Here is a 12547-nt window from a genome sequence, read left to right on the forward strand (position 1 = left end):
ACTGCAACTTTTAAGGGCATTTCTTCATCAAAATACTTGTGCATGCTTGTAGATCAGCTCACCACAAGGCAGTGGTCAGAGAGAGCTGAATAAACTTGTTTATTTAAAAAAAAAAAAAAAAAAAAAAACAACAACAAAAAACAACCTCCTACTGTCAAGAAGAGAAGTGAAACCAATGTCTTACCAAGAGAGACATAAAGAACTTATGTAGGTAAATTATTTGGATGCAGCCCACTTTCAGAGACATTTTACCATCCACTCTTGACATATCAGCATAGGCTTCACCTGCAGTAGCATCTGGATAAAGCGACATTTGAAATCTAAATACTTCATCTCCCATTATGGAGACAGCCTAGAAGATTAAGTCCATATAGTTAAAACTCCCAGACAATAATCTGTGACAAAATTATTGCTTAAGGTCTCAGACAAGTAATATTTCCACAAACAAATGAACAGCAATTTATCAGCAGTACTTGGACACGCATATGTGAGGCACAAAAAAAAATTAAGTTAGCTACTTCAGGGTATGTTTCATCTCATTTGATTATCTGTAGTTCAATTTATATTTAACCCACACTACTCATCAGAATTAAAACATCAATGAAAACACAACTGAAACGTGATTAAAAAGAACTAAAAAAATGAATGGAAGCATGCTTTGTTTCCCTGAAATACATGTAAAGCAATGAAATTTTGCCTAATATTTGATGCATTACTTCATACTTAGTATAACGCATGCATACAACAGACCAAATCAACTAGAGTACTTTCATTTAATAGCTTCAATAAAGGGTGTTTTTTTGTCTGCTTCTAATCTGTGCAACACATCACCTTTTTATGGATTGTTTTTGGATCAACATTTGTAATCACAATGTCCTCAAGTCTGGAGAATACTTTAATCTTTTTAGTTTTCACAGCTACGGATGCATCCATTCCTGATTTGAGATAGAAGAAAGAAGATAGCAACTTATTAAAAAGCATTTATTAACTGAATAGTTTTTCTAAGAAATAAATCTTACTGAATATGAAAAAAATAACACTGACTTATAATTTAGATGTCTGCTATGTAACAACTGATGCTAAGCCCAGTGCAGAAGTCCTGACCTTTCTACATATGAAAAATCCAAGTTCTATTGACTTTAAGACTATGGTTAAAAAAAATATTCCTGACACTACCTAAGATCACTCTAGCTCTTCAAGAATTTAAGCTTATGCTATATATCAAATTGTGTTTTCTTTTCTTCTAATTTTACTGCACTTAGAAAGTAATTGCCTTCTTGTTTCAAAGAGAACATTTTCACATTTTCTTCCCTTGCAAGCATTTTGGATATTAAAACTGTTAAAACTGTTAACTGCAATGATACTATATAATTAAACTGTATTTAAGGACACATAAGTTACAAGACACGTAGGTAGTGCACACATCAGTCTGTGCGCAATGCACAAAGATAAATAATATTTCTGACAATTAATTAGTCTAATTAAATAAATAAATAGAACTTACCTTGTATTCTGATGTCTGCAATTCTACAAGTCTGATCACATACTGAAATGCTGAATGAATTTAGCTTTGCGGTGAGTTTTAATTCACAGATATCATCATGGGTTGCATTACCAGACACTGGATGGGAAAACCAAGTGACATACAAGATCACCATCGTAACTCAATTGTTCTAAACCAGATACTACATTATTTGTGTGTTGTATATATACGTTTCAAAAAAGATTTTGCAGTTATTCCCTGAAGTTAATGCTAGTTAGATATGACATGAAATCAACTTTTTTTTTTTTAATTAAAACATGGTTATTTTCTGGCACAAGAACAGTCATGAGTGAACACAGGCAAATAACAATCAAGACAATGGTTTATTTTTTTTACCCTCAATATCTGTTTTTTAATGCAACAGCATACTGAATACACTCTCAAACACTATCTCACATGCTCAATGTTCTTTTTTGCATAGAGTAGCACAGCCAATTTAGGTTTAATTAACGAGGAAAAACATTTCTGCAGCCAAACTGAAGGTGCTGCCAAAATTCAAATACAACAACCAATTACTAGAAACTTGATCCCAACAGATTAGAAAACCTTGTGTTTCCCAAACAGTACAGAGTAATCAACTACAGAAACCCTGACAAAACACCCTTCAGGAGTCTACATATAAAAATGTATACTACTTCAAGGTTACAGATATCAATTTTTAAAATAAGCACGAGACTGAGGGAGATCCTTGAGTTCAGAACTTAACTTCCCCATGGCTCAAGAACACCTATTTTTATCAGTGTAAGCACTCTTACAGCCTGCAGACTAGAGAACAACGAAGTCATGACACCGATGTTTTGGAAAGGCTTTGGTACTGTTTACTGCAACATTATTTGTTCCACTTCAGTCTACTGTTTAGTAAAATTACATATGGAGTAAGGAGGATTGGTAGAATTAAGCAAGGTCATCTGGCCTCTCCAAATACTAACATTATACAGAGCGATGTTTTGGGTTTCTTTAAATAAGATCTTTTTCTCTCCACATGCAATTGTGCCTATCTTTTCACCGAACAGGCTGCAGTGCTGTCACTTGAAATGGTATCCTTTGAAAACAAAGGCTATATGCTGCCATGCAACAAAAGCATGGACTTTATTATTACATTACCTGGTCTGAGAGCACTTCCTTTTTCTTGTTCTTCTATTTGGGGCTTATGGTCTGATGCCTTCTCAGTACTGGAAGGAGCACTTGATGGAACACCGAATGTGAGAAAACTCATGATGGAAAGTAAAGCCTCTGTGTGAAGTACTAGATCCAAACTTGAAAAGACAACCTAAAATAAGGGCAAGGAAACATGGTAATGTTGTTACTTGACATATAGTACCAAGTGATTGCATATGAGCATAGAGTTATGGTCACAATTAAAATTCTTGCTCTTTCACATGCATATCCCCCTTTCTACCTCCTTCAGCTTAACAACATATAGAAACTTCAGGGTAGATGAGGGAGCCATGGAAGAGAAGACAGCAACAGCTACAGAAGTACCGTGCACGTCTCAGAATTGTTATTTAATGTAGATGGGCCTTTTCAGTAAGCTCTTAGTTCTGTTGCATGTCATTGCTACAGAGCTCTTTGGATCATATCTGCAGAACCACACAGAGAAATATTTTAGTAGGTATGATTAAAAAAAAAAAGGAAAAAAAAAAGAACTCACCCACAAAAACACAAGATTCAAAATTTGCAATCAGAACAGAAAGCACATGAAAAGCAACTGCTCTGGCTAATACTACTTACTGAAACGTACCATCAGCTAGCCATCTTTGTGTAGCTGAAAGCAGTTCTCTGAAAATGCTAGTTTTACTGATACATTAAAGAATGTCAGCGTTCTTGACTCTCAGTAAAGTAGATCAGTCATGTCAAATTCTCCAAATTCTCTATCAAGAAGCAAGCTCAACCTACCATGACTGCTTTAAATGAAAACATTTTTAAAAGCAACAATTATCAAGGCCTGCTTACTTTAGAAGTCACAAGTTATGGAAAACTACACGTAGACAGTTGCTTTCAGGAAAAGTAAAAAGCATTAAGTGAATATGTCACGTGTTCATAAGATGTTTCACCTCATCTCAATTTCACTGTTAGGAACTTTCAAGCTCTGCAATGCACGGTTTACATTTTACATGCTGCCAAGTTTATCATTTGGGGCAAGGAGGAACACACACACACGCACCCCATATGCTACAGTTAAAAATATGTACTTACATACTTTAACTAGCTAAAAATCTACAGCTTCTACTAGAAAAATAATTAACTAATCAGTGCTAAATACTACTACTTTTTCTTTTTTAAAACATTTTTTTTTCCTGGATTTCTCTTTGAAGTAATGAAATATGAAGTAGTATGCTTTAATGATCAGAACAACAGGGCTTGTTCTCTTCAGTAAGCAATTAACAGGTTCATACAGATGTTACTACTTGAGGAGCTTAAAGTTATGAAATGCATCCTCTACTTACATCAATGCTCTGTTTGGTGCTTCTGTAAATAGTAACAAAATTAGGTCCGTCTGCATCAGCCTGAAGGAGGAAAAAAAAATACAAAAAACAAAAAACTAAGCCTACAGCCAGTTTCTATTCAATTAATAGAATGAATTGAATTATTTCTCTACACACACAACAATTACTACCACAGTGAAAGAAAACAGGAAAGCAATGAACCCTTAGGAAAAAGACTTCTCTCTTCTTAAAATACACTATTCAGGCAAACAGTATGGGTACTCACAATGCTCCAAGCAACATTTTATTGCATATAGTTTGCGAAAGTTCTGCTGCCTAGGTACAGTATTTTCTTTTATCTTACATACAAGAGATTTAGACTGGAGCAATCTATGCTTAGTACTCTGTCAGAACCAATTAACTTGTTTTGCTCTACTCTTAACATTAATGACAAAATTTTAATAATAGTATCCCATTGGTCCTGAGACCTGAGATGCCCAAGTATTTACATGCTTTCTGAAAGACATTTTTCTTTCTTTAAATAAATCTCAAGAGCCACCTACCAACTTACTACTCCTCAAATGCTTTTAAGCCCTATGAAGGTCACCTTTCACTTGAATAGGCAAAGACCATCTCAACTATTAAGTTTCACAAAGGTACTACTCTGTATTCTTTACAGAGAAGAATGCACACATTTAGCTTACACAATGATTTCAGTAGCTGGGTTAACTTACAAAGCAAGCACTATATGGATGCACCAGAGAGTAAAATGAGATATAAGTTGAAAACTGGATATTTGAGAGAAAGCCTCGGACAGTTTTAGATGCAAGTTTTACAACAAACAAGCAGGAAAAAAAAAACAGACCCACAAACCATCTCTCACAGGCTAAGTACGGAAGCCTTATTTTAGTTCCCAAATAATCTTAGTTAAAAAGGTATTGAAACCTTAATGTATTCCATTTTCAGAAGATGTTCATCTGTCTTACTTGAAGAATTAATAATACAAAGAGGATCTCCATTTGAGTCTGCAAATCAAGAATTAATCTAGTTATTAATTGAAAGTATTTCCATTCACAAGTTTTCTTCCACCCATTGAATGCCTCTGTTCTATTTTTAAATTATATACTACTGTTGCTGAAACTATCAAAGGAAACACTTCTTTTCATAGAGGAGCTGCAGATCAAGCACTATCCTGTGAAATGCTGTATTCATGATTACTATTTTTTAATTGTCAATTTACTGAATCCGTTTAATTAAACTAATCGAAATAAACTTAGCACGGTCCTGCAAGAGGATTCAGAACTGGTAAGTTATTTGCATTCCTACCCATAGTTTTACATTCCTGTCTTTATTTATATATTCTGTAATGTACTTTTCTACTGTAAGTACACAGCTACTTCTGTTATCACTTGAGTACCGCTTCAAATTGGTACCTCACAAATAAAGAAGTATTCTGGATTTCCAGTGCTGCCAGAAGTAGCAATAAAGCACAGATTAACAAATTTGAAGTTTTTACAACTTAGTAACTGCTCATCAAAACATGCTGAACAGAAAGAATACTTCACAGGAATGACTTTAAGTAGGCAACTAACTATATTCGAGCTAACTCTAGCAACAGCAGTAGAACTTCTTATCACAGGAGACACTTAAACTGAATCTGAACTACAGAGAGCAGGATCATGAAAATAACTTGGCACATAACCTCCCTTTTCTATTGTTTGTTTATTTTTATTATTTTGTATCATAATATTATTTTACCATAGAAATTTACAGTATGCACTATACTTACTATGCACCAGTTACGTAGAATACTTACCAGTTATTTCAGTGCATCTCATAGTAATTTTTTTCAGGTATGTTGCTGCGGTCAATTCATGATCTCTGATTTTAGTTTTAGTTCCAAGCTGTAGCACATTTAGAATATGTAATGGATACCTCTCCTTCTGAACCTGTCTCATCAAGGTTATTACTACCTTGAATATAGAAAAGGAATTGAGTTCACTATGTCAGTAAAACTGTTCAGAGAACATGGCATGCAGTTATAAGCGGACATTCTCTCTTCAGCTAGACTTCAAAAGTGGTATTAGTCTAGACAGTTTGCTTTTTTCTACGAACAGAATCTGTAACACCTGTTTGTAAATATTTTTCCCCTTCTGTTCACACAGACATCTATCTTCAGAAAAAAGATATACATGGATAATTTTATATCCATAAGTATCTTTGTTACTCAGCTGTTTGTGCATTTTCCCTGTATTTCATCTACAAACTCACCTTCAGTCCTGTATCCCTACAGGAAAAATATCAATTCTAGCTTACCTATTTTGCTACTAAAGCCATTTTGTTGCTTTAAGAACCATACGCCTTGTATAAGGTTACATAAGTGCAGAACATCTAAAACAAAGTCTGTTTTTCCTTGTGAGATGTCAAGCCCTCTATATATACGAAGTCACATAACACAGACAAATTAAAAGAGCTAAATAAAGGTAGCATTCTGTATATCATTCTAGACTGAAAAATCTAGTTTTTCAGTTATTTTATTTTCTTTTCATCAGTTATTACCCCCATCTTTCAATAATTTATAATTACAGCCCACTTCTTCAGATAAACAGGTTTGAATACTAGAACCAGTAACAAGTAAGTTTTATAGATAGATACGTACCTCTTTGATTTCAAAATTAAGCAGCATATTGACTACATCTTCACTTAATGCTCCTTTCCTTTTGTCAGACAGCACTCCTTCTGGAACACTCTTATCCTGCGTCAAAACAGATTTCTCCATTTCTTTGGTTTTACCTGCAGCATTCAATGAAGTGGTTAACTTGCCAATTTGCTACTATTTGTTTAGCTCAAGAAACAGATCCAATTCTTTTATTCATTTAAATGGCTTAAATTCACCTGAGATAAGTTAGCAACATTTCCACAAACAGAGCCTTTAACTTCAGAACAGGAAAAGAAAGTAGAAACATTCTGGCAACAAGGACACTGCCATCTCAGTACTTGTCACCTCCATTACTTTTTAGCTCCCACAACCACCAAATTCTGTCTTGCAATACTTTGAAGCACAAACACTGTCCTTGCAAAATTAACAAGAGCTTTTTACTTGCACATCATACTCAGATCTAAGTCTGCTTTCCATATAACACATGATTTTCGTTATTCTTGAAAACTAACTTCATATTTGAGACAAATTTTCTCTCTCACCTTCCTCTTGCAGTACTGGCTTTGCACGAGCTTGTTTATCTTCTGCTTCACCAAGGTTTTCTGTCAGCACTTTGAGGAAGACATTCAAATCCTCTTGACTTACTGCAACCTACAAAATTGCAGATCAAAGTTCTCAGAATGAAAAAACAAATAAACAAACAAACAAAAACTGTTTTTTAAAGTTGTAACTAGCTATCAAAGCAGAACAATGTTTTCTGGCAAGACTAAAGGTGCTTAACTACAGCTGTTCTGTCAGCAGCATCATCCTTTGAGGAAAGTAACAATGAAAATCTTCTAACTACTTACGGTTAAAGGACTATGAGCTTAAAGAAAGTTATGACTTCTTAAAGCTGTATCAATATATAATGCAGCCTTTAGAGCTTTCAATACTTTGCTACGAATGATGTGCTACCTTATGGCATTTTACTTCCAGTTTTGCCAAGAGATAACTGGTATTTCTTCTACAGTATGTTGCCACAATACACAACTATCCTGAGATCATTCAAGGGAGACTGAAAGTTATGCAGATGAGTTACTTAGGCAAATATTAGCATAGATTTAACTTCTTCTCAAAAAGATACCTTTTTTTTTTTTTTTTTTAAAGGCACTGAAATAGACACGTTTAGAAAAGTGAACACAACAACAAGTGATACAAGTTTGTCCTGCCTTATAGTAAGGAATATTCAAGACTCCTTGACATGCCTTTCAATTCTCTTTTCTCTTAGCACAATAAATGCACACAGGGGGGCTAGATATTTTATATGACACTTTTCAACTTCACTATTTACAAAGGTAGGTTAAATCCAGTTAACATCCCTAAAAAACACTCCACAGCTACTAACAGCTTGCAGTTCGTTCCACTTTCGTGCCCAGAAATAACATAAAGCTTAGTCTTACATTAGGTATCATGAGCTACTCACCACTTTCTTTTCAAAAGACTTACATTCATTGTATCCAGATACCCTGTAATCTCCAATACTGGCAATTTGTGAAACCAATCTGCAGCTAGATTTCGATTCACAGACAGGCTCAAATTAATAGGGTGAAGTATCTGAATGTCCAGATGAGATAAACTTGTCTCCATAGTGATTCTTAAAACAAACGAGGAAAAAAAAAGTGTCGGGGGATGTTAGAAGTTTATCATATTACATTTTCAACTCAATTATCTTTAAATATCAAGTTTAATCTCTCTTTAGACATACATAGCTTCCTGAGCAAAACAGTATCTTACTTTACTGCTCATTTATTTGCCCCTAGGGTAGCAGGTTCATATTCTAGCACCAAATATTTGACTCTTACCAACCATGACTTCTAAACAAGTAGATTAATATCTTACTAAGTATTAATATTAACAATTAGCTAAGACATTACACTTGGTACAATGCACTTTACCTAGATAGTTTCAGCTTTGTCAGCTGCACATCCATTTTGTCAACGACCGGAGGGAGCAAACCACCTTCTGGAGACACCAAGCTAAACCGGTTCTGAACCTTAATCAAGCCAAGGTCTATTACTATAGCATTGAGGGAAACTGAGGACTGAGGAATGACTATTACTGGTGCTTTTATGTGAATGTCCATAGCAAGTCGAAAGCTCCTTTGAGCCAGATCTTTTACGCTGGTAGCAGCCTTTTCTGCAGCTTGGACTGTAGCAGCACTCAGTGCCTCCTTAGCTGTCTGAAAGTTGTTCAAGAAGGTCTAGAAAAAAAGAGTTGAAGAGCAAGCAGAAATAGAGCTATAAACAGTTTTGTTTTCAATTGCAACTACTCTCTCTTATTACAACACCAGTCAAAACCAACATCAACCCCAAGTTATGCTGCCTATTGTGTTAAGTTTTCCCTGGGGTAAGACAACTGGGTACTTTCTATCATTACCTCTATTACATGGTCAAAAATGTACTAACGAGTGATTTTTGAACCCGTCTTCTTCTCCAGCTTCATTTGTGGCAACAGTCTTTTATCTCATTACTTTATGGGGACCCACATTATTTGTAGAACCCCTCTGTCACCAGTGAACACTAATACTTATTAAAGCCAGTACTAAGTGGCAAAGAACCAACTGGGGCTTAGCCAAAGAAGCCAGTATTAGAATATTTGACAAAGAGATAAGTGATTTACAGTGGTTAATTTGCAGTCCTCATAGCATCAAACCTTGCAGAAAATTTTGTCTCTAATTCTATTTCTGATATGTTTGCATAAGCAACGAATTCAGTTTTTTGCTGAAGGTGGGTGTGAGAACAGGAATGCCTTAAAAGCACAGTGGGGAAGAAGGAGACTCAGAACACCCCCCCTGCAGAGTAGTAGTTTTTCAAATTCAAACCAGTTACAGTTGGTTTATCTGAGTTTATTAGTAGTACATACAGAAAATTAAGCCTACCCTTTCTCTTTCAGAAACTTAAGCTAATCTTTATACCGAGACTGCAAGCAGGGAAGCATAATTGAAGAAATCAGCACAAGTCATACAAAGAAAAGACTTACCAGCAGAGACATAAGAAATTTGTGAAGGTATACTATTTGAATACAACCAACTCTCAAAGATACGGCACCATCCACTTTTGACATATCAGTATAGGCTTCTCCCTCAGTAGCATATGGATATAAAGTCAGACTGAAACTGAAAACTTCATCTGCTACTATAGATACAGCCTAGAAAGGAAGAAATAATATATTTCAGCCATCAGTAGCTTCTAAGAAGGTATTTAATACACAGAAAAACTGAATATATTGTCTAACTATCAGAAATACTAATTATATACGACTTTTTAAAAAACATCTATTTAGACATCCATGCTTCACCATGTTTACAGGGAAAGAGGTGTTCACATGAAATCATTTTCAAGAATACAATGTGTATTAAATTTCACTTGTACACGTAAAATTAACGAAGAGTCAAATAAGACTTAAAATCCTATAACTGTACTTTTTTATGAAGGGTCCTTGAATCAACATCTGTGACAATTATGTCTTTAAGTCGAGCAAAGAGTTCCGTTTGAGTTGGCTGAAGCAGAAGAGATGAGTCAAGGCCTGTGAAGTATAAGAAAAGAAATGGCAGCACTGCATAACAGAAGTAGCACTCACTTTCAGGGTAGGGTGGACAACACAAATAAGGGAAGTGAGGGAAGGTCTTATTACATTATTCTTAAATCACATTGTTACAAACAATTCTGTGTTAATCTTGCAGTAATTCAACAAATATTACAAACCCACACATGCATGCATACATACAAAAAAAAAATATTGATTTTCTCGTTTCCAAATAAAATAAGTTATTTACAGCCTCTTCACCAAGAGGCATATGCACTACAAATTCTATTACATCCAAGGCAGGATAATTAGAAGTAATTTCCAACTACCACAATTTCTCCAAAATCAGAAAAGGGGGAGTGTTTCGTTTGTTGCTTGTGTGTTTCTGTTTTTGTTTTTAGCAACGCATTAAATCACATCTTTAAAAAAAAGTATTTTAAGTTCCAGAAATTTAAGTTCAGGGGGTGAGGGTAAAGAAACACAACCCAAAACAAGAAACCCGAACAAAGCCTAGGAGTTCAAAACCAACTGAAACAGTTTTAAAACATATTAAATAACTCAGGTGCACACACACACCAAAAAACCACAAAATCTAGCACAACATGAGAAGTAACTCATAATCAAATTCCTTCAAAACTTCAACGCTAATTCAATACCTTAGTAGTTGATTATGTTTATGCAGTTGGAGACCAAAACATTATGACATAGTAAAGGACTGACTCTGGAAACAATACTACAAGCCACATTTGTTCCAAAGCACAAGAGAAAAAAACATGTGCTGAAAATCTATACCTTAACTATCTTTCAGCTCAATTATCAGCAGTTGCTTTGAAATTAAAATACTTAATTAGTAGTACTAACAATGAATTTAATACCTTGTATCTTGATCTCTGCAATATTCTTTTTTTCATCACAAATATTTAAACAGAAGGCATCCAGCTTGGCAAAAAGCTTGAAGGCAAAGATGTCCTTATCCTTGGAAGGTCTGGTCACTAAAAATAAGACAAAGGATCTATTTTCAAGGCACATCATGCATGTTTTCAGTCAAACTCCTGAGAGCACTGGAGGGCTGTTTTAGTTTAGTTACTGTGGTGTTCAGATGATTCAGTATTGTTTCCTATCGTTTCATTCATCACCACTAGTATATAACAGCTATTGTTCTATCTTAGAGAAAGAAAACTCCCTCTGAAGCCAACTCTATTGATAAAACATGTCAGTATTTCCTTGTTCATCTGTGTCTAGTATCACTCCCACCTAGTGTTAAGTCTCTACTGATACTTTTTTATTTTTTTTAAATGAATGGTAAATGCTGCTGTAAGGAGAATAATTGCACAGTACTTTTAATATTAATTCAGCAGGTTCACAGTACTGTTTTTTTCAGGTTATCAAATGTCCTACTTCAAGACCCCTAGATATTAACACAAAGCTTCAGCTTGTAAGAAATAGCCATCCTTGAAAACCTTTTTCAGGCAGCCAACATCTAGGTTTTCTGAGAGCAAGTATTAAGGCTGTGGAGGTTAAGGCGAGGTCAAGCACAAGTGTCAAAAATGACCTATGAGGGATAAACCAGAAACCATCAGACCTCACCATCAGACCGCACCTTCACTAACCAAGGATAGCAAATGTTAATACAAGAGCTTAAATGTTTATGGATGTTGTTAAACAGCAGCAGCTTCTCAGTGTGCAGTCAAACCCAGGCCATTTCAAGTTAAAAACAACTCTAACCATGACCATTCTTCGCTAAACATCTCATTTCCAGTTCATGTGATGCTTGACTTTTGCATTTTGTGTTGAAGGAAGTGCAGCTGCTCCCCTCGATGTCCATTGTTTTGACATAAATACATTTTTTGTTCCAGCACTCTAGGAACAGCAAGATTTTCATTAGGCTGGCAAAGCACTTGACTACTACTTCTCAAGTATACTTAAAGCCTGGAGAGCCACTGCAACATAAGCTTTGATCCTCACCCTGCTTTACGAAGTTAATCAGATTTCTCTAGGATTCGATCCTTTTGTCAGCATGCAAAACATCCACCCAGACCCATCATTCTGACAAACACAAAAATACCTTTCTTTAATCTAATGTCATCTCGTTGCTTTTCTTCTTTAGTTGATGTCTCTCTACTGCTTTCATCCCCAGATGGACTAACAGCCGTTAGAAAACTGACAGCAGACATAAGGGCTTCTGTATGCAGCAGAATGTTTAATGATGAAAAAGCTACCTGTTCAAAACATGAGATTCCTCATCACAAAATGTAACTAACAAGTAGAAGAGCTGGACTGAGGTGCAAAAGCACCCTACGGAGCAGAAGTATCTTAGAAACAGAAAAGCCGTACATGTTACACCAGCAACAAATT

General features: G+C 35.3%; 1 protein-coding gene across 1 annotated transcript in view; it reads right to left on the reverse strand.

Annotated features, from left to right (window-relative positions):
- The window catches only part of VPS13C (vacuolar protein sorting 13 homolog C), a gene marked incomplete at its 5' end in the record, with an annotated part of 90128 nt that overhangs the window by 44682 nt on the left and 32899 nt on the right, over positions 1–12547 (reverse strand). The window contains 15 exons of the mRNA XM_084293187.1: positions 185–352; positions 832–935; positions 1505–1621; positions 2648–2813; positions 3991–4050; positions 4915–4994; positions 5786–5942; positions 6629–6762; positions 7171–7279; positions 8114–8261; positions 8563–8867; positions 9647–9814; positions 10089–10192; positions 11068–11184; positions 12258–12411. Coding sequence (XP_084149313.1) covers positions 185–352; positions 832–935; positions 1505–1621; positions 2648–2813; positions 3991–4050; positions 4915–4994; positions 5786–5942; positions 6629–6762; positions 7171–7279; positions 8114–8261; positions 8563–8867; positions 9647–9814; positions 10089–10192; positions 11068–11184; positions 12258–12411 — 2091 coding nt within the window. The remainder of the gene's footprint in view (positions 1–184; positions 353–831; positions 936–1504; positions 1622–2647; positions 2814–3990; positions 4051–4914; positions 4995–5785; positions 5943–6628; positions 6763–7170; positions 7280–8113; positions 8262–8562; positions 8868–9646; positions 9815–10088; positions 10193–11067; positions 11185–12257; positions 12412–12547) is intronic.

The sequence above is a fragment of the Netta rufina genome, assembly GCF_964035555.1.
Source record: "Netta rufina genome assembly, chromosome: 11".
In the NCBI taxonomy this organism is placed as follows: domain Eukaryota; kingdom Metazoa; phylum Chordata; class Aves; order Anseriformes; family Anatidae; genus Netta; species Netta rufina.